The sequence below is a fragment of the Pezoporus flaviventris genome, unplaced genomic scaffold (assembly GCF_033815535.1).
Source record: "Pezoporus flaviventris isolate CSIRO_AGI_PZ_B2104156 unplaced genomic scaffold, CSIRO_AGI_Pfla_v1 ptg000006l, whole genome shotgun sequence".
NCBI lineage: Eukaryota > Metazoa > Chordata > Aves > Psittaciformes > Psittacidae > Pezoporus > Pezoporus flaviventris.
In genome coordinates, this window is record NW_026892554.1 from 21018180 (window position 1) to 21040166 (window position 21987).

Consider the following 21987-nt stretch of genomic DNA (forward strand, 5'->3'; position numbering starts at 1 on the left):
GACCAAACTGGCCAAGGAGTCTTTTCTCCAAGTACCATGGCAGGGGCTTTTAGCTGGACAGAAGCTAAGAGACAGGCTGGTATCAAAACAGACAGGTCGTGATCAACCTCCCTGCTACCTTAACGCAGGTTTTATCTTAAGTCCGTACATTTGAATAGTACATGAGTAGTAAAATGGAAACAGAGAGGAAAGCCAAGAGGCAGCAACTCCTCATACTTACATAACTGTATTGTCATCAACTAAGATATCACAGCCATGAGCAGGGCATGAAATGGTCTGGAAAAAAAAAAATACAACACACAAAAAGGTCACAAAAGAATCAGTTTATCCTGGTTTTGCATCACAAAGAATTCCAAGGCAACAGATTTCACTCAAATCCACACCAAAAATAGCACACTGGCTCTATCATCACATCCCAGATGTGCCACTGTGCACAGCACGATTCCTCCCACCCAGAGCAGATGCCTGCACTGACACCATGTAGCTCCCTCCAGCTTCACCAGTGGCAAAGGCTGCAGCCCCCAAAGCTTTCTTTCATGATTTTGTTGGGTTTTTTTGTTTCATTTGGGTGGTTTTTGTCATTTTAGTGACGAAAGAATTCCCCCCTTTTCTTTCCCCTTTGTCTACAATACACACACTTTCCAGAAATAAGCCAGTTTACCTGTCCCATGCCTTCCTCCATTATTTTGGTAGTTAAATATTCACTCCAGCACTGCATACAGAACTTGTGTCCACACTCTAGGCCAGTGAAGTACTGCAACAACAGAGAACACAAGACAGTGGATGGCTAGCAAGTGGATTCACTGGATCACTTCATCCTTCTCAAGCTGAGCCGTTTATCACATCTCACCCCCACACCAAACTTGAGATGCTACTATTTATTTCAGTTCACCACCACTACAGAACATTGCCAAGGCAACTTCAGTCATGATTTCATCGCCAGACTTTAATCCCAACCCTAGCAGCAAGGAAAGGTGGGGCTGACGTTTCCTGCCTGCCCTTTTGAGCTGGTCCTTGTTTTAAGAGTACAAATGGAGCACAGCACAGCTCTCCCGTTTTACTCTTGCAAACGAGTAAAGTAAATGCAACAGCACAAACAGGTCATGGTTAGAAGATGATATGGAGTCTTATTTCCTCCTGGTGTTTCCACTTGGCCTGCTGTCACATGCGGGTGCCACCCAAAAGTCCCGGAATACACACACCAGCTATGCACAGGCACCAATTTACTCCCTGTTGTATAGGAAACTAAGTGATCAGTGAGTAGTCTGCTTAACTGGGTGAGCACTGAACAGACACAGGGGGTTTGTGTGCACCTATGCTTTCAATGCACGCACATCGCGTTTGCCACCTTGCCTGGTGAACTGCCCCCTGAACCTCAGATGCTCCTCAGATGAAGGCACTAAAGATCCTGATGGGCAGGTGTAAATTACTAACTGAAATTCACTAATGATTAGCTTGTTGCAGACAGCAACAAGGACAACATCATCTGTGTATGTTATCACCGACACAGTATGTTAAGATACCATCTGGGACTGAACGGTTACACAAGGCGTGGAGAAGCAAACACTGCTGAGGAAAGACTGAAATGAAGTTACTCTATACTCAGAGCCAGGGGCAAGAACAAACAATATTCTTTCAATATAGCTTTTCAAACCACCTTATTCTCAACCAAGAAGATAAAGCAAGAGCCCCACCCTGAGATACCATCAACTTGTCTAAAACTCCACAAACGGGAGAAACCTGGTATCCTCCATGGAACCGACCAAAACAGCAGTGAGATGCTGACAATTAAGGAGAGAGCCCATTTTAAGAGGAGATTAGTGTTCTTCCCAAACCACCTCCTTGACCATTACAGGCTCAAGGTTGCAGCCACCACATGTTGTTCATCCAACACTGGTGTAGTAGCTGGGCACACTCATCCTTTGCTGCTGCAGCACTGGGATCACAGAGGGAAGGTATTTGCTGGTATATTCTTCCCATGGCCTCACCCTTTTGTGGATCACACCCATCTGGTGCTCCTGCCATCATTGTTTGGACATGAGGCTTGGAAACATGCTGTGGTGCTGCAGCCAGCAGCTCGACTCTGCCTGTCACCCCCACAGCCTGCCAGAGAGCTCAAGCAGGGAATGCTGACAGCTATGGGATGCCCAGGTACACCAAGGCTGACAAAAAACCTTCAAATCCATTGCTGAGTCAGCTAACAAAGTACCTGATGTTCCAGAGATGCTGCTGTGGCCAAGTGACACTCCCAGGACTTACAGAGTTATGGTAGAAAAGCCCCAACATCTGTAACTTTAAGGATGCCGAGAGCACACAACCGTGCTTTGCCTAGAAATGTTGGACCAGATGATCCTTGAGGTTCCTTCCAACCTGGGATTCAATGATTCTATGACCCTGAAGACAGCACTGACTTTTCCCCGTGATGGGAAGAAAGCGCAGACGAGGGGATCACTTAATGAACCTAAATACTGCTGCAGCAAGCGCACACAAGGAAGCACTGAAGAACACAGGTAAGAATGCATCCTACAGGTTATTTCAGGCAATGAAAACCTTAGCTAAATGCCCATATGCAAGGCAGGCACCATGCTTTCTCCCAGGCTGCAAAGAATTCAGAGCTCTCTGTCAACTCTTTACTTTGAGGGAGTTCCCAATTATTTTTGGCTAAGCTGACAGTAGATGTCAAGGGAGCAAGCACAAAGGTCGCATTAAAGCATCACGCGGAACAGTGCATTGCCGCAGCGACAGCTCTGCTCTCACTGGATCCATAACCCATCACCTGCTCTCCCTGCAAAGGCAGGTGCTAGAGAGGGTCCAGAGAAGGGCCACAGAAATGCTCTAAGGGCTGGAGCAGCTCTGCTGTGAAGAAAGGCTGAGAGAGTTGGGGTTGTTCAGCCCGGAGAAGGCTCCAGGGAGACCTTATTGTAGCCTTTCAGTACTTAAAAAGGGGCCTGTAAGAAACATAGGAAGAGACTTTTCAGTAGGATCTGTTGTGATGGGATGAGGGGTGATGGTTTTAAACTGAAGGAGGAGATTCAGGCTGGATATGAGGAGGAAATTCCTTACACTGAGGGTAAAACACCGGCACAGGTTGCCCAGCGAGGTGGTGGATGCCCCAGCCCTGGAGACACTCAAGGCCAGGCTGGATGTGGTTCTGGGCAACCTCATCTAGTTGAAGATGTCCCTGCTCATTGGAGGGGGTTGGAACTGGATGAGCTTTGAAGGTCCCTTCCAACCCAAACCATTCTATGACTCTATGGTTGATTCTAGCAGCAGCATGTTGACATTCCGTACCTGTCCCTGCTTTTCCGGTATCATCCAAATGATCAAAGAAGGTACTGGCTGCTCCAAGATGTGTTTGCCATGACGGCCTCACTCAGCAGGAGCACTGACAGACTAAGTCAACCTCAGAACAAACAGACAGTTTGGACAACAGCACAATGTTCCCTGAACACCCCAACTTTGCTCTCAAACAGGACCACAAGGGCGAGATGGAAGGGAGGAGGGAGGCAAAGCCATGACCCTCCCAGTTCCCATCCTCACCAACACGGGTTTCACATAAAACAACTGGAGCTTGATACTGGTTCATGGTGACACAGAAGGACTAAGAGTTCTCCTTCAGTGTTCAGCTACCACGATGCAGGCTCAAGGAGAGCACCAATGCCTTGGCTGGCAGGTGCTTCTCAAAACCTCCAAACACAGTTCTTTGGAGGTGACTCTATTTCTGTTGTAAGTGCTTCAAAAGGCAGATAAACACCACCTGCAATGACCCTACAGGAGGGTGAAGAGTCAAGACTCTTACATTCCTGTAATAGCTGTACACTAACATTCCTTAACAGGCACAGCTCCATAGTCTGAGCTTGCCATAGGCTGAAAGGGCCTCTTGGAGAATGGAAATACAGCTTTTTCTGGGAAAGGGGGGAAAGGCTGACCACTGCAAGAGGGTTTAAAAGCTGAGCTTTTAGGTTAGGGACTGAGCATAACTTACTGTAGAATTTGTAATTCACACTGACCAAAGCAGATTTAAAACAGATCTCAACCAGAAGGCTTATGGTCACCTTAGACACAGACACTACAGATGCTGGCCTCTTACAGAAGAAACAATAGTTTCAGTAATGCTCCAACATTGATGGATGCCAGTGAAACAGAGGATCCCCTCTGCTGTGTCTTGACTGAGCACCAACAATGCCCCTGCTCACTGCAGCATCTCCCTGCCCCAGCTATGAAACTGCTCTTCTCACAGCTGGCCCACTGCTATCTTCAACGTGCTGTTTGACTGAGAGACCAAAGGTATCAGTGTGCTTTGTGCAGATCTGCCCAGCAGCACATGCACCCCAGGCAGAGGAGGTGCCCCTCAGCTCTGAGCACGGGGCATGTTCCTGCCACCCAGCACCTAGGGTGAAAAGATGAGAATATATTAAGAAAGTGAAATCTAAGTTTTAAGTTTCCAAGAGAACCTTCTGAAGGGAAGAACAATGTATTAAGAGGGTGCTGAGGCGCTGGCACAGGGTGCCCAGAGAAGCTGTGGCTGCCCCATCCCTGGCAGTGTTCAAGGCCAGGTTGGACACAGGGGCTTGGAGCAAGCTGCTCTAGTGGAAGGGGTCCCTGCCCGTGGCAGGGGTTGGGACTGGATGAACTTTAAGGTCTCTCCCAACCCAAAGCAGTGTGGGATTCTCCAAAATCTAGATTTGAATTTCCCTGGGATGGGCATTCAGATTCTCAAGATGTCTCCTCCCATATTTCCCCCTCCAAACGAAATTCTCATCTTTCTTTTTCAAAGTACCTCTTTATAAAAAGCAAGAAACAATTCTCCATTGCATGTGCTCTCTAAAAAAGGAAGTCAGTGCACACAAGCTGCAAAAGAAGACACACAAAGTCTTCCGGCTCAAGAGCAATGGTGATCTTAACATTGAGAACCCTAGCAGCCTGAAACTGGGCTTCCCTCTCCTCTGCCTGCTCCAGAGCAAGGGAAAGGCTACAGCACTTGATACAGGGCCACTCAGAAACCCGCAAGGTCATAATGGTTTCCATTCTTGCTGAAAAGCAAGCTCATAAAACACACCCAGAGCACAAGTGGAACCTTATGTAAGGGCTGCTTTAAAGGTCAGGCAGACGTTAAAGTGTTACAGGGGAGGGTCAGGACAGCTCCACCAGGAACAGAAGTTCCAATAAAGGAAGAATTCCTCCTGCATGTCAGCGCCCTGCCTTTTGGCACAGCCACAGATGAACTTTTCCACTCATCTCATTTTCTTCCAGGATCTCCCATCATTATGTCCTGCCCCTGGAAAGCCAAGGCAAGCTGCTGGCCTGTACAAAAGGCAGCAGAAGCCTGGACCTCCCATTAGTGCATGGGGAAGTACAATGTGTGTTAACAGCTGCAGAACCAAAGAATCCTCATCACCCATCTCACCAGAAACTGAAATTCTTCATTTAGAGCCTCAGCAAGTCCTTCTACCCTCCTCTTCTCTGATGAGGAAGGTATTGCGCAAACACAAGAGAGATTCAAAGAGAGAGATCCAAAGATACCCTTATTGGTTTTGTATTCCAACCTGCACAACCTCATAGATATTTCTACTCCTCCTCGGTTTCTCTAGGCTTCCTGGCTTGATTACCTGGTAGCATTATTTACTACTTTTATAAGAAGGGATAATCACTTCACTTGAAATACAATCCCATGTGGGGTAAACTACTACCGTTTGAGATTTGCTTTAGAGACACATCATAAGAACTAAAGGGAACACTAAAGTACTAGATAATGTGGTGGGGTGACCACACTTGGATCACCTGCAGCACACAAGACAAAGTTTACCGCATTAAAAAACAACCTTGAGCATCATGTTTTAAGGCATATACTATCAATTAGAGGATTTAATCAACAAAAGAAGGGAAATCTCAGCTTCATTTCAAAGGCTTTCTTAAAATACTGCTGGAGACGGCCTTGCAGACATGCACCCAAAACGTTTTCTGGCAGCAGCGTGGGGAGTCACCGGTCAGGTACTCACCGAGTTGGGGTAATTCAGGTAGCAGATCTGACAAGGCATATCCTGGGCTGATGACCTGGTGTTCATCTGGCGCGTTCGAGACTTTTTACTTGGATTAATTACATGACACTCTGCAAAGAGCTTCTCCAAGTTGCCATCGAAGTACCTGCAGGACCCACACAAGACAATGAGAGTTTAAGTATGGCCCTGTAAGTCTTTTTTCGAATGCTGTTTGGGAGTTAAACGTGCATTAAATGTACAAGGTTGGGTTTGGTATTTCAAAGACCCCCAGCCCTGCTACTTGCTCCAAACTCCTCACTACACAGCTCTGAGCACAGAGGCAGGTATTCGACGCCTCCATCACTGCAGAGATCTGGCTTGAATTGCACACTCCTGAAAATTCAGGTACCTTCAATACTTCTGTTGCATTTCAAGTAATTCATGATTCTCCACGGTGATTGCTTTGTATTATAACTCCAGGAAACTAGAGCAAGAATGTCCTACTTCATAGTCCAGGCATCGGGACCCTTCTTAAAGCACAAGCCTGATGCCCCCAAGTTCAAGTCTCTTTTCAGCTTAAGCCTTCCATTCTTCCCTAATATTCTGATCATTAAAACATGAAAGAGGAGGCAGGAGGCAGCAATCAGTCACAGTCTGTGATTCAGCAGGTCCCTAGTTCCTGTACTTCCTGCTTCCTTCCATGTCCTCAGTCTACGTTAAGTGTGTCTCAAAGAGGTTCTGACTTAATTTTGGCACTTCCTCCTCTGATGTAAGGAGAAATAGGTCAGCAGAGACAAATACTCAGCTAAGCTGATCTAGCATTTACACGTGGTCACCATCTCCCATTGAGGCACTGCCCTTCACACACTTCAGTCACCTCCATGGTTTGGGAACCACTGCTGCGAGGTATGGGCTCCCATCTCCAGTTAAGACCAGAGAGCAATTTCCCACTGAACACCCTGCTCAAAGCCTACACAGTCCATCTCTTGGGCCAAAACTTGAGCCATTTGAGTATCATTTGTCTCTGGTCAGCCTGAGCTATTTTAACATCCTCCTAAGAAAATATCATTCCAGGTATTCATGGAAAGCAGCATGCAAGATTGGCTGGGAAGGAGATAAAAGACCACTTTTTTTCTATTTCATATTCCCTTAAGAAAACCAACAGTGGTTTGGGCTACCGGCTGACTTAAAGCTCCTCAGCTTGATGAAGGGGACCAGATTTGACTCTCATTACAGGCAGGTCACCCTCCTCCCAGCATCAAGACACCACGTACCTTCCTCCAACTTGCAGCGAACTAATCCAATCTGACCATTAACCAGCTAACCTGCCCTGTACATACATCCCCCATTCAAATCCCGGAAACAAGTCATTCCCTCACAGCAACAGCAAGTTAAATCCAAAAAAGGAAGCACCTCCCTAGAACCCCCCCACATTTGACCACAGTGCAGTGATTTGGATTGAAGACCAGCAGATTTATTCCCAGCAGACACCTGTCCTTGTAGCTAAGGCAAGGCTGAGATTAGTCTTTACAAGACACGTATTTAAACTCATCACAAACCAGACAGAATGATAACAACAATAGAACAGAACCCGCTGTCCATCAACAGACAGAAGAAATCCAGGACCTTCTGTTGGGGAATGAAGTTTACCGGGGGTGTCTCAGTGATGCAGGACGAGGCACTGTACACAACATCTAACCAAAGCACCCCTGCAGTATTCCCCAGAAGTCCCAAATCCATAGCAGAACTACCAACAAGACTGGCCTTCAGTTCAAAAGGGTTTAGTTCACTGCTGGTTCCTTGATGCAGTTTCACATCCTTTGGATCTTAATTTCCAAGACACTGCATTTTGAAGCTGGTGGTGAATTCTGGCCCTGCAGCATACACGAGGCTTTGCCACTGTTCTTCAACCTTAGCGCAGGGACTCAACTCGGCCAGGTTATTTTGTGTGCCTTCAGGATTACTTATCTCTAGAAACCTTTAGCAAATGAATTCAGGGCAGTCCCAAGCAGCCAAACAGCCGGGTGTGATGTTTGCAAAGACACTGCAAGACAAATGCTGTGACACAACTCGAACACCAGCAATCGTAGCCAGCTGAATGCATCCCATATTCTTTTCCATCTCTGTGTTGATGAGACCTATCATGACACTTTGTACCACTTCCATTGCTAGGATCCTCCCAGCTGCCTGGATTTTTCCTGCACTGTGCCTGCTTGAATCCTCCTCTGAACCAAATGCCTCCAAATAGGTTTGTGCCAAGTCATTCATTAACACTACCAAACACTCATCCCAAAAGCAACTGATATGGGGATTACTAGGAGGTTCCAGCTAGTCTGCTCCTTCCCTTCTGAGCAAAGTAGATCTATAGACAACATGCTCATAGCTGAACCCAGCGGATGCCCCACATTTTACATAAAATAATTGCATGTTACCATCTCTGCTGTGAAATGTGTGAGAAAAATCCCTTAATTCCCTCACTTCCTTTACAATTCCAGGGGTTTTGATTTTTCTTCAAGTTCTCACCATTAAATGGCTGCTTCTTGGTAGCTCAGTCCTTATTTTTCACTTAGGGAGAAGCGGGGCACCTTTAACAGCCTTTTAAATCCTCTGCCCTCTTTGCAATGTAGATACTCACTGGTTCCAGCACTTATGATACTTGGGAAATGTTATGGTCTAGTCAACCAGTATTATACTCTTTGCTCAATATAGCTGACTTCAACAACTGCCTTTATTAGTTTTGCCAAATTCACTCTCCATCACAAAGTTGTTTTCTCTGCTATTTTCAAATGAATAGACACACCAGTGAGTTATTTTCAAGTTCTTCTATCATTTCTTCACTGCTTACCAACACTAAGTCCATAATAGCACCGAGTCTTTCTGGCACAGGGATCAAGCTGTCAGCTTCTTTATTTCCTCCTGCTGTCAGTAACTGCCTGATCACAATTTTCTAGACATAATCAAGTCCTATCCAAGGAGTATCAAAGATAAAAAGCCTTTTCACTGGGATAAAAGCTTCTAGTACGCACTTTGGGATATTTACTTTAGTGAAAGCGCATTTGTGAATGTCACAGAATCGGTGTATTTGCAGTAAAAGACATCTTCAAACCGAAAGGTATCTTCCTGCCTGCCATACACAACTTTTCACCTGCTCAGACTCGGCTGAGTAGTTTTAAGCACTTATTTGCCCAAAGGAAAGCAGACAACCAGGTATCTATAGAGAAAAGTCACGCCTCGGATGCAAGAGGCAACCTGGGCTAGAGCAAAGGCACCAGGGCCATGCTGGCACCGGTCTCTGCTCAAAGGGAACGGAGACAAGCAGCCACTAACGTACACACATCCAAGGGACTGCAATACCTCTGCCTGTACCCCCAGGGATCAAATCAGACCTTGGGCTACATGCTGACATACGCTTCTTTTTAGGAAGTGACCAGAGGAAGGCACGTAAAGCAGGAGAGCTGCATTTCAGCCTCTTCATCATGAGGAGGTTCATTCCCAAAACTGCCCTCAGGAGGCCCAGATGCTACCAGCCATAGTAAAAGCTAAAGCACTTCCTTCACTTATTGCTGAGGTTACCTGATCAATCCGTACCTCGTTGTCTCCAGTCTCTATTAACCATGCTTGTAAGGCACAGGGAAACATACTGTTTCATATCTCTAGTTTCCAAAACACGTGCAGCAGATCAGAAGCTGAACTCGGTAGTTCCTCACTACCCACTCACATCCTGCCAACAAACCCACCCCACACACCAATCCTGCTTTCAGACACAAGGTGAGTAACTCGTGTTTCACCAGAGGGATGGGGCAGTTTGTCAGTTGGGGCTATTACTTCACTGTAAGTGGAATAAATACCTCTAACACATCTGTCCTCTTCACAACACCATGCAATTACTCCATGACAAAGCAGGCACGGACACAACCTGCTTATTAAAAATATGCATGACAATACCAAAACCAAACAGCAATACACAGTTTTCATGGTTCAAAACATGGAAATTTCCCTCACACAAGCTCAGGCCTCACCACACTCAACGCTTATCAGAAAAGAGGCCACTTATCTGCTTTACTACAGCCAAAGGGTGATAAGGTGCCTGTTCAGTCACGCTGACTCAGGGTAAATAGACACAGTAAATACACAACATGAAGCAACTGAGCTCAAGCTCTGACTTGGTGTGAAATCGAGCACCAAAAACTGCACCCAAACATTACATCTCAGCAAACATGAAACACACCCAGACTGCAGGCAACAACAGGAATGTCCTGGGAAGGCTTCCTAATGGTTATTAAAAGAGGCCAAATGCAACTGTTGAGTTGAATTTGAGAGAGTAGTTCAACAGTTTAAAGTGAAAGTCACGCAAGAAAAAAAAAGCCATTGTTGGGGTCATACACTGCAGACAGTGAATGGACAGCATTATGTTCAAGTAAAACCTACGTTCTGGGGCTTAAATAGTGCTCAAAGTTATTTTCTTGCCGGAGGAGAGCTGCCTCTGCCCCTCACCATGAACATCTCCCAGTGCTTTTCAGTTCCTTCGCATTAACACAAAGCTACTGTAAGATCTGCTGGACATGCACAAAGCCAAGCAAGTCTCGAAAGTTATCTCTGTTGTGGAAGAATAACCAAGTCTAAATTTGGCATTAATCAGCTTGTGGTGTTTGTCTAAATGAGAACAACCTCTTAATATAAAAAGGAGATGAAAAAAGGTGAGGCGTAGGTGTAGCATCATGGCATCATGTCCAAAGAAGGCCATGGAGATGCTGCGAGGGCTGGAGCAGCTCTGCTCTGGAGCCAGGCTGAGAGAGCTGGGCTGGGGCAGCCTGGACAAGAGAAGGCTCCTGAAGGGGAGACCTGAGAGCAGCTCCAGTGCCTAAAGGGGCTGCAGGAAACCTGGAGAGGGGCTTGGGACAGGGGCCTGTAGGGACAGGCCAAGGGGAATGGCTTGAACCTGCCTGAGGGGAGACTGAGATGAGCTCTTAGGCAGAAGCTCTTCCCTGTGAGGGTGCTGAGGCGCTGGCACAGGGTGCCCAGAGAAGCTGTGGCTGCCCCATCCCTGGCAGTGTTCAAGGCCAGGCTGGACACAGGGGCTTGGAGCAAGCTGCTCTAGTGGAAGGTGCCCCCGCCCATGGCAAGGGGGTTGGAATTAGAAGATCTTTAAGGTCCCTTCAACCCAAACCATTCCATGATTCCATGATTTCCAGCTCCATCACTATTTCCAACAGTTTCACATCCTGGCTGCTGAAGTGAGCACCCACCTCCCACTCCTGCCTTCACCTCTTACTGCAGCAGTCATAGAACCTTCCTGGGCACCAAGAGCCAGCTCTCTCCTGCTTTACCACAGCAGAGCATCAGTGGAACACTGCAAAGGGCTTTGTGGAAGCTGTTTGGTGAAGAATTGACAGAAAGCAGCACCAACTACTTGAGAGAGAGTGTTCTGGCATTTTTCTAACACGAAAGGACATAATCAGCACCAGAAGTGTGAGTTGTGTACAATAGGTCCGCACAAGTAAGGGTCAGATACTACATTACTCACCGGAGAAGTCCTATAGAATTAAGATAAGTATTTTAATGAATATGTACCAGGGGTAAATGTTGACCTGTTGACTCTGTACATATTTATATGTACTTAAAAGTGTTCTGCTTGGAAACTGGGAAAACCTTCCCGATAACACCTCCCTTCGAGGTGCTGACGCCCCTATCACAAAAAGACCCCCAGCCCCATTTTATTGTTTTAATTGATGACAGCCTTAAACAAGCTCCCAGTGAGAAGGGGAAAGGCCTACAGAAGGGGTGACATTTCAGCACACTCATGTCAAGGTTATCTCAAAGGTAGCCAAGGAGAGTGAACTTTAGCCTGACCAAAAGAACCAGCACAAGAAACTCAAACAACAGAAGTGAACTGACTTATGTTACAGGGAAGGAACTAAATCAGAATGCTTAACAGTGGCAGTGCAAGTTAAATAGCCTCAATGTGACTGTATTTCTAACTCAAAGAGTTCATACTTCCAACATTAACTCAAAGAGGGCAATCTTGGGAAAATAAAGTAACAGAAAGCTTTAAAAAGTACAATCACCTCAGAAAAAAAAAACAACCAAAACCCAACAAATTAGGCCAAATAAAACATAAAAGACACCTCTGAGCATCATCAGTAACCAAGGATGTTACACAAAGAGGGCTACAGGAGTCCTAAATCCATTATTCTACCAGAGCAGGAATATTTAAACTCCAAAACTATCCACTAGCAGACTGAATATCTGTTGCTCTTCCACACTTGCACCCCGCATGGAGGAGTACCAAACTACCAGGGCTCAGCAAAGAGCTGCATTTGACATTTCAAAAGTACTACCAACAAGAGTTTCTGTTCTACAGACCACAGACACCTGTCTTCTCGTGCCTGAGCACCAGGCAAAGGAAAAAGGGACCGAAAGTCAAACAGTCCTACCAGACACTGAGTCCTTCTGCCCTCACTGCAATCTGCCCTGCGCTGCACACCCAGTGCTGCCCCTCTGCTGCATGAAGGGGAGACCCCCCCTGCAGCCCTGATCCAGCTCTGGGGCAGCAGCACAAGAGGGACGTGGAGCTGTTGGAGCGAGGCCAGAGGAGGCCATGGAGATGCTGCGAGGGCTGGAGCAGCTCTGCTCTGGAGCCAGGCTGAGAGAGCTGGGCTGGGGCAGCCTGGAGAAGAGAAGGCTCCTGAAGGGGAGACCTGAGAGCAGCTCCAGTGCCTGAAGGGGCTGCAGGAAACCTGGAGAGGGGCTTGGGACAAGGGCCTGTAGGGACAGGCCAAGGGGAATGGCTTTAACCTGCCAGAGGGGAGACTGAGATGAGCTCTTAGGCAGAAGCTCTTCCCTGGGAGGGTGCTGAGGCGCTGGCACAGGGTGCCCAGAGAAGCTGTGGCTGCCCCATCCCTGGCAGTGTTCAAGGCCAGGTTGGACACAGGGGCTTGGAGCAAGCTGCTCTAGTGGAAGGGGTCCCTGCCTGTGGCAGGGGTTGGAGCTGGGAGATCTTTAAGGTCCCTTCAACCCAAATCGTTCCGTGATTCCACGATTTGTATCTCTTAGCACTCGTTCAGACCAGCAAAGACCACCTGTACCACCTTTAATGCTCCTTCTGGTCCAGACTAATTCTCCTCCCAGGTTCTACAAGTAAACCAAATTCTCCAGCTCCCTCACACTCTCTCCAAGAGGAACAGTGGCATTGAAATACCCAAATGCATTACCAGTGTAGCTGGATTTGGCTCCACGGTGAAATAACAAACTATAAAATATATCTTTAGCAGTAACATTCCCCAGGAGCTGGGAATCAAACATGAGAAACAACCATAAACTGCTCTGCTATGAGGGGAAGAGGCAAAAGTCAAGCCATTACTTACACACACTAAAAAAAACCCAGAGCTGCAAAGGTAAAAACAGGGCAGATGTACTTCACCAGTACCCTTCATTAGCCAAGAACAGTTCAGTCGCAGCAAGACTATCACATATGTCAGGAACACACACACACCATGACACACAAGAGCAACTGAACCCAAATTTGGAGGATCTGCAAGGTGACAGGAACCTGGTCCTTTCTCCAGAGCTTGTTTTGATCATGCTGTGCCTGTGTTTCAACTGGAAGCAGCCCTTCCTCTATTGGGCAAGTAACTTCCACAACTTCTCTGACACCTAATAGATATGAATAATATTAAACCAAGGAGTCACTCTCAGAAAGGAGCTAAAGGAGCTTACACAAGAGATCCTCCTGCCATACACTGTGCAGTCATCCAGTCTCACATTAACCTGGTAATAAACATTTCTTGCAGGTCTCAAGTGCAATGTGGCCACATGCTACGAGTGCTGCTTACCTCTCCATCAGCTTCTCTTTGTCCCAGTTGAAATGGCTAAGCAGGATTCGGGTGATGGTCGCTGGATTCTAGAGAAAGAGAAGACAAGAAATAATTGAGTAACAACTCCACGTCCTGTGTGCTTACACAGTGTGTGTAAAGTGCCATAGGGAAGGCTAATTGCCATCCCTCCTTACCCATTTCTGCCACAACCTCCACACTACTTGCAGAACAAGTATGGTCCTGGTTTGCCCCAGCCCCGACCACTGAGCTGGGCCGAAAGCTCTACCCGAACAGAACTGACTGCCAGTGTAAGACAATGTCCTTTGAGGTCCCCAGGTATTCCTGAAGCACCCCAAGATCCAGAAAACACTATGTGATTATACAACTAAAACCAGGAAATACAGCCTAGAAAGATTAGGAATAGGACCAAAACTAAATGATTTTCACCGGGTACAAGTTTTTCTTCAAACTAAATCTGTATCACCAGCCAAGGGTTTGGTTACATGAGCTGAGAGCTGGAACAAACCACATATGCTTGAGCTCCATGCTTTAGCTCCCCAAATCCAGACTCTCAGAGCTCAGTTTTCGGACCATTTACATGCACGAGAGGCAGCAGCCAGTGTCCTGTGAGGGCCTACGTGTCCTTTGCCATTTGACACCAAAATGGAAGTTCCCCTTAGGGCAGATTGTCAATGGACACTGTGAAGCTGTTGAAAAGTAGGACATGAACCAGCAATGTGATTTTCTGAGCCCGCAGGCTACAGCTACAGCTTGAAGCTGTCAAAAGCCAGTGCTGCCACCCCAAGAGGCAATTCCCACCCCATCCTTGCACATCCCACGCTCACCAGACCATGCTCACACAGCCAGCTTACGCTGCAATGCTGCACATTACTGCTTTAGAAGACATTTTGTCTTCTTTTCCTCTAAGTTGTCTTCGCACTGAAGCAGTTTCCTCATCTGTCTGGCTGCCTGACCATGCCCACAGCAGCACCAGCACAAGGTAGAGGGCAGGAGGGGACAGCATCTTGCAGAAGTGGCACCAACAAAATAAAGCCCAAGGGTCAAAATGTAAGCACAATGAACCAGTCTTCTTGTTTATACCATAAAAAAAGTGACACTTCTCTCCTTCTGCACTGTCTTTTATAACCATAGAATCCCAGACTGGTTTGGGTTGAAGGGAGCTTAAAGCTCACCCAGCTCCAACTCCTGCCACAGGCAGGGACACCTTCAACTAGAGCAGGGTGCTCCAAGCCCCTGTGTCCAACCTGGCCTTGAACACTGCCAGGGATGGGGCAGCCACAGCTTCTCTGGGTACCCTATGCCAGTGCCTCAGCACCCTCACAGGGAAGAGCTTCTGCCTAAGAGCTCAGCTCAGTCTCCCCTCAGGCAGGTTAAAGCCATTCCCCTTGGCCTGTCCCTATAGGCCCTTGTCCCAAGCCCCTCTCCAGCTTTCCTGCAGCCCCTTCAGGCACTGGAGCTGCTCTCAGGTCTCCCCTTCAGGAGCCTTCTCTTGTCCAGGCTGCCCCAGCCTGGCTCCAGAGCAGAGCTGCTCCAGCCCTCGCAGCATCTGCCAGTCCAGCTTGTTTAAGGACAAATTAAGCAATTTTTCCAGCTTAAAAAGCCCACGTGAATAAAAGCAGCTTTAGAAAGGTTAGACCAGATCCCTGATGCAGTCCATGTGGATCCCCATAAGTAGCTGGGACAGTAAATCCAATACACAGCACGAGGCAGAACAAAACAGAAACCGGTATTGCCAAGCTGTTGTCACAGGGCAGTCACAGCCCATCGTGGAACCAGGCTCCAAGGTAACATGGATCTCAGCTCCCACCTGGAACCACACAGCTGGAGCCACACATCCTTGGGCATCACAAGCAGCAAGGAGCACCCCGACCTTCCGCACAGGAGTAGGGATCACAGCACTGCAGCTGCTGCTAAGGAGGAATCCCACTTCAGGGTGGATTCACCCTACATTCCCTTGCATGGCAAACAGCAAGGGTGCAGCTCCAGGATGGAATTACTTTCCCCCTTCTTTACAGCTCTCAGCCAAAGCAGCAAGCTGATACACCACAGATACATGGAGTTTATAGCCTGAGGCAGGGTGAGAGGCCCTTGGGGCAACAGGACGGTGTTTGCATGGGTTGTGTCTCCTTGGGAGTTGCACCCTCAACTTCTGCCCTGGCCATGGGGACAAGCAGCACTCTGCCCAGCCAACACTGCCCAAGCTGCAGCAGCCAGGCAGGAATGATGCCAACCCAACACCGGACCCCATTTAAAGAGAAGAGAAGAAAAAGAAAAGAGATCAAGTAAAAGCTTCCTGATAGCATCACTCGCTGATCCCACCCAGCACTGCAGACACAGGGAAGCAGCTGAACTGCTTCATGTCGGTCCTGCCACCAAGCAGCTGTATGGGAACTTAAGGGTCTCCTTCACCAAAAGGCTGGTCCAGCTTCAGAAAAGAGGCCAGCAGCCTCTTTCAGGGCCTTAGATTTGGATCTTTCCTGTATTGAGGTCTCCACCACATCTTTTCCTGTAATACTATTGGAATGATACAGGAGTGCCTAAAGGGGCTCTCAGTGGCTCACAAACACGCACGTTTCTCGAGCAAATGAATACAAAATGAAAATATACTTTAGGCAACAAGCAGCTCGTGGCTCCAGATTCTCTCGGTTATGCTGATACCAGCTCCTATAGGCAGCACAACATCCCGTTTGTAAAGGATATCCATGGTCTAGGACAAGTCTTGCCTAAGCCCCGGGGATCTCTGGCTAAATGTGCCCCACAAGCATCACGTTCAGGTCTCCCTACGTAACCCTTCCAGCTCGCCCACACCTATGAAGCACAGGACACCCCTGCCATGCTCCGGAGCTATGAGGTTCAGGCAGTCAAACACACAGCCCTACCCAAACACAAGGATGCCTCACTCAGCCCAAAGATCACAGAATCACAGCCTGGTTTGTGCTGCTCACCCAGCCCCAACCCCTGCCACGGGCAGGGACCCCTTCCACTCGAGCAGCTTGCTCCAAGCCCCTGTGTCCCACCTGCCCTTGAGCACTGCCAGAGATGGGGCAGCCACAGCTTCTCTGGGCACCCTGTGCCAGCTGTACAAAACCAGACATGCTCTTCATTTCTCAAGCAACAGCTTGAGGATTGCGGCAAGTCTTGTCCTCTTTTCTGCCTCAGCAGCCCACCTGGCCACTGTACTAACGCTTCTGGGAATACCCCTTTATCACTTAACAGTCTAACAGTAAACAGAGGTGGTCTCTGGCTGACTTTTTAAAGACAACAGACAAGTTCCCTTGCACTGAAGGGTAAGTTATGTCATGCTAACAAGGAACTGAAGCGGTCTAAAGCGAACATCAAGTGCAACAAGGCAAACCCAGCAGATATCCTCGCCAAAGGAGACAAAGTGGTCGCAAAGAACCAGAGGGTCTCACTTTGTGCCTTCTCCGTTTTCCCAACACAGCCCCTGCAGCTCTCCAAAACTCAGGATTATACTCCAGAGAGCAGCATTGTTGGCTCGGTGGTTTCTAACACAAATAGGGTGCAAGAGGTAGCTGCTCCTGGCTTGTGGGGCTTTACCTTCCTCTGCCTACAGCAGCGTTTGTTCAATACTAACTTTATGTCCTTGCTCATATGAAGGGGGACAGCAACACAACCCAAGCCAGTCTTACACTGGGAAGACCGGAGACAGAGAGGGAGGCAGCACTAAGAGGTTTGCATAACGTAAACCACAGTGAAATACAAATGCAGAAGCCTCTGGCATGAAGGATTGCTCCAATTCAAGGCAAGACACCAACACGGTACCAGGGAAGAGCTGCTCCACATTCGTTGCTTCCATGCCCACACTTACCCCAATTATTTGGGAACAGCTCTGGAGCCCAAAATCCTACATCTCTCACAATGAAAGGTTAACTGCTGCACAGCACCTATGTCCTGTAACTCTGTCATACAGGGTTAAAATGACAATGAAACCATTTGCTGTTTCCAGCTGGTTTGACACTAGTTGTGCTACAGCCCTTCATCAACCACACCACAGCCACTTTGGACACGCACTCTGCCCAGAGCTGCAAGAATTCAGGCTCAGACAGTTGGGCTGTTCAGTCTGGGGAGGAGAAGCTGCATGGAGACCTCAGAGCAGCTTCCAGGGTCTGAAGGGAGCCTACAGGGATGCTGGAGAGGGACTCTTTATGAGGGACTTTAGCAATGGGACAAGGGGTGATGGGTTCAAACTGAAGTGCAGGTTAGATGTAAGGCAGAAGCTCTTCCCTGGGAGGGTGCTGAGGCACTGGCACAGGGTGCCCAGAGAAGCTGTGGCTGCCCCATCCCTGGCAGTGTTCAAGGCCAGGTTGGACACAGGGGCTTGGAGCAAGCTGCTCTAGTGGAAGGGGTCCCTGCCCGTGGCAGGGGCTGGAGCTGGAGGAGGTTTAAGGTCCCTTGAATACAAACCACTCTATGAATCTGTGATTCTAATATTTAAACAACACTGGATTCGTGTAGTTTCTGTTCTGGAACTGGATGGGGTCTACCCTTAGCACCAGGATTACTGTCTCACACCACCAAGATTAGCTATGAGCAGGCTATGCTGCCGCTCAGCCAGGATTACTACTTAGGCTTGAAGCTGCAGCAGGGAGAAGTGTGCGCTGACAAAGGGTAGCTTCTGGTTACAGAGACGGATTTTCATGAGCGAAGTGCCAGGAACAGGCACAAGCAATGGGAAAACCAACACGTTCAAATGCTCCCTCCTCCTCCCAACGTGCTTTGATGGGAGCTGAAGCAGCAGATCCCATTCACAGCAGCCACCTAATAAACTGTACATGTGGAAGCCAAGGAAGACTGCCGAGAGCCTGTTGATATCCAGAGAGGAAGGAATCCCGAGGAAAGCAGCCATTTTGTTGGAATTCTCAGGGCAATTCAAGAGACTCCCGTCACAACTCCCTGGCTCACAAACCTGTCACAATACAGCTCTGCCCAGAGAGAGTAAGGCACTGATTTTCTTAGTAGTGATTCTGGTTTTAGGCTAAGAAAGCAGCCAAGCCCCAGGTGCGCTACACACACATCCCACTTCCCACCTGTTTTCACTGGAGGTATTTACATCTACTCTTATCTATGCTGCCATGCTCGGGGCACACCAATGCAAGGGGGAGACACTGGGATGGGAAACCCTGCAAAGGTCTGGACTTCTCAAAAAAAACATTATTAATGGAAATAAAACTCCCTAATTTAATAGGATTTAACTGCACTGGAAGCTTGGTCACTACTATTCAAGTTGAATTCTTTTTGCTGTCAAAATAAGTAGGAATTGGAATGAGGAACTTGGATGCACTCTAAATGCATGCGTAAGTTATAGCTGATTAGGACATCAGCTTAAATCAGAGCTCCCAAGCAGCACAGTTTGCTGACTGACAGTTTGCTGTACTTGATCCATTCATGTTTTCCTCCATCTGGGGTTAATTCTTGCAGTTATTACCGAGAAAAATGTATTTCAGAGCTCAGCTCCTCACCCCATGCTGAGAGCAAGCTCCCGTTTCAACTCCAGCATTCACTGCAAGTAAAAACCATTTGAGAACAACCCCAGTTCAGTTCTGTAGCGAAATCCTTTCCCACCTCCTTGAGACACGGTACTGAGAAATTCTTCATGTTGGTTCTTTCCATTTCATGACTGGTTTTGTTTTCTAAACATGCCAGCTTTCGCATTCCAACAGTTTTCATCCCAACTGCAGCACCGCTGTCCCGGTTCCCAGTGCAGGACAACAGTACAGGTTTGACGCCACTTCCAGTTTGGTTTTCTACACAATTGCTTTTGCATTCAGGAATTAGAGTAGACACATCAGAAACATTGGCTTTGCCTCTGTAAATGGTTCAAACCCCTGCTACATCCACAGCTCCACTGCATGGGTGTGCATAAGGGGCAAGAAACCATACTGAAATTCCCCAACAGAAGGACACTGACTGGTTTCACATCAGTTGAGAGCAAAGCAGAAGAGTTTTTCTTGGTGGTGACCTACTGCACACACTGGTGGAGACAAACTTACAGGCACAAAACCTCATTTCTAGCTGTTCAATACAACTCCCAAGACCTGAATGCAGAAGATGAGATCTATGTGTGGAGTACTTCCAGGACGTGATCTCCTAAAGAGGTATCATCAAACTTGCTAGTTTTTAACCACCACCAACTGAGCACTTGGAAAAGCTGCTGGAAAACTTTCATGTAATCTAATATTCCCTGGCTTGGTTACAGACAGAACATGAGAGGGCTGTTGTGAGAAGAGGAGGACAGCAGCTGAAGACACCAGTCTGCCACCACCCATCCACACTCCTCTCCTCAGTCATCCCCTGAGGCTTGGGAGAGCATCACACCACAATACATTTTGCCATCAGCCATCTCATGGGTCACAGGGCCAGTACCACACACACACGTGGATCCGAGTTCCCATCTTCCAAACCCCTGTTGTAAGCAGTAACAACTTCAGTACCAGCCATTCCCTACACACCCACTAAGGATATCGCTTCCTACAGCCCCGCTGAAGCCATGTTAAATGACTTGAAATCACCACCTCTGAATCACCTCAGAGTTTACCTGTTTCCTGCTACTGGCATGTCCAAGCAACTCCACATGAGCCAGGCTACTTCCTTGTGACGCTGCCAGTCACCACCGTCACTGCCGTCCTCCAGCCGGCATTAACCACTGCACTGTAGCTTCCCATTAACATACACCCAGGCTCCAGCTCCAGCGCTGATCATCCCCGGAGCTTCCCACATCTTTCTCCATCTCATTAACTTCCCTTCACACATCACCTCTGAAGTCTCAAAATTAACTTTTGCACAATTAGCACCATTCTGTGATGGCAGCAAACAGCAGCTGGATATTACAGCCTGTCTGTAGTAACCTGCGTGCACTTCACCGGCTGTTTCCAGCTCTGATGAACATCCTTCTAGGAGAGGAAGAGAATAAAAAACAACTTTGGAGAGAGCTCTATTACTGCAGTTAATGGGTTCAAGAGCCAGAAATGAAGCAGTCAGCTGCTTTACATTTTCTCTGAGCCTTTTGGAAAGTTTTCAGGTTAATAATTAGGAGCCGCAACAAAGATCCATTGTCCAACCAAGCTTTTAAAAGCAGGAATAAAAACCATCCTGAAAGCAACAACTCTGGGATGAATTAGCAAATTTGGAAGCGCAACAACTGAATTCACACTGTGATACCTCTAACTGAAAGCAGATAGGCCAGATTTGCCATGTGTGCTGGGCAGCACTGGCTCTTGTGTGCCTGCAGAAGCCCCAGCTCAGCACAAATGAAACACTGCATATGGGCTACCATCAGGGAAGGTGCTGCCCAAGATTTCAGCGGCACTTGCTTCCACACCGTATCTATGGTTGGATGACAGAACACAGAGATGTTAACCCTTACTTTACGTATTTGATTTGAAGAACATTTTGGCTTCTGCTTCCTTCTGCTACAGTTCTGGAGCGTAATGTCAACCCTTTACAGAGCCAAGACCCACAGGAACAGAGACCCTGTGAGTTCAAGCAAGTTGTGCCGCTGGACACACCTTCAGGACTAGGGAACAAGAGATATCCAGATGTCCATGCTCTCACAGCCCATTTCTCACTTTCCATTCTTCTAGATGAAGGACCACTGTTGTTCCACAGCCCACAAAGGCACTATCACCCACATATCTCTCTCCCAATGCCGTCTCCCAGCACAAGAAACCCCAACACAAACAAACGCTTAGCAGAGCTGTGTAACGCACCACGAGCCATGGCTATAGCTTCCAGAGCTGCCACTGAGCAACTATAGTGGATGTGCTGAGAGACAACTGGAGTGGGAGCACATGGGTGCCAGAGTACGTTTCAGAATGGGTTTATTCAACCCATTGCCTCCCACTCATGGATTTGCAAAGACTTGCCTTAAAAGAGTAGGAGAAGGTGATGGCATCATTTCCATATAATTCTTCCAGTTTACTATTTCAGTAGCTCCTTAGTATCTCCCACTGCGGAGGAAGAAACAGCACACAGCACTGCAGCTAGGCTGTCTTCAGGTAATATTAAAAGCCCCAAAAGAGTTTTGGCTGCCCTAAGTGTAAAGGACCTGCAGGTTCATCCAAACAGAGTCTGCGTCCCTGGGAACCAACACTTTCCTCTCATGCCAAACCCTCGGTCAGCATCCAGTGCCTCCCAGCAATGCTTCTGGCAGGGTG

The 21987-nt window shown here is 47.8% G+C and overlaps 1 protein-coding gene across 1 annotated transcript in view; it reads right to left on the minus strand.

The window, feature by feature from the left end:
* ARIH1 (ariadne RBR E3 ubiquitin protein ligase 1) overlaps positions 1-21987 on the minus strand; it is a 59139-nt gene that overhangs the window by 20179 nt on the left and 16973 nt on the right. The window contains exons 2-5 of the mRNA XM_061447416.1: positions 13811-13878; positions 6000-6144; positions 662-754; positions 221-276 (exon numbers count right to left, since the gene is read on the minus strand). Of these exons, the coding sequence (XP_061303400.1) occupies positions 221-276; positions 662-754; positions 6000-6144; positions 13811-13878 (362 nt within the window). The remainder of the gene's footprint in view (positions 1-220; positions 277-661; positions 755-5999; positions 6145-13810; positions 13879-21987) is intronic.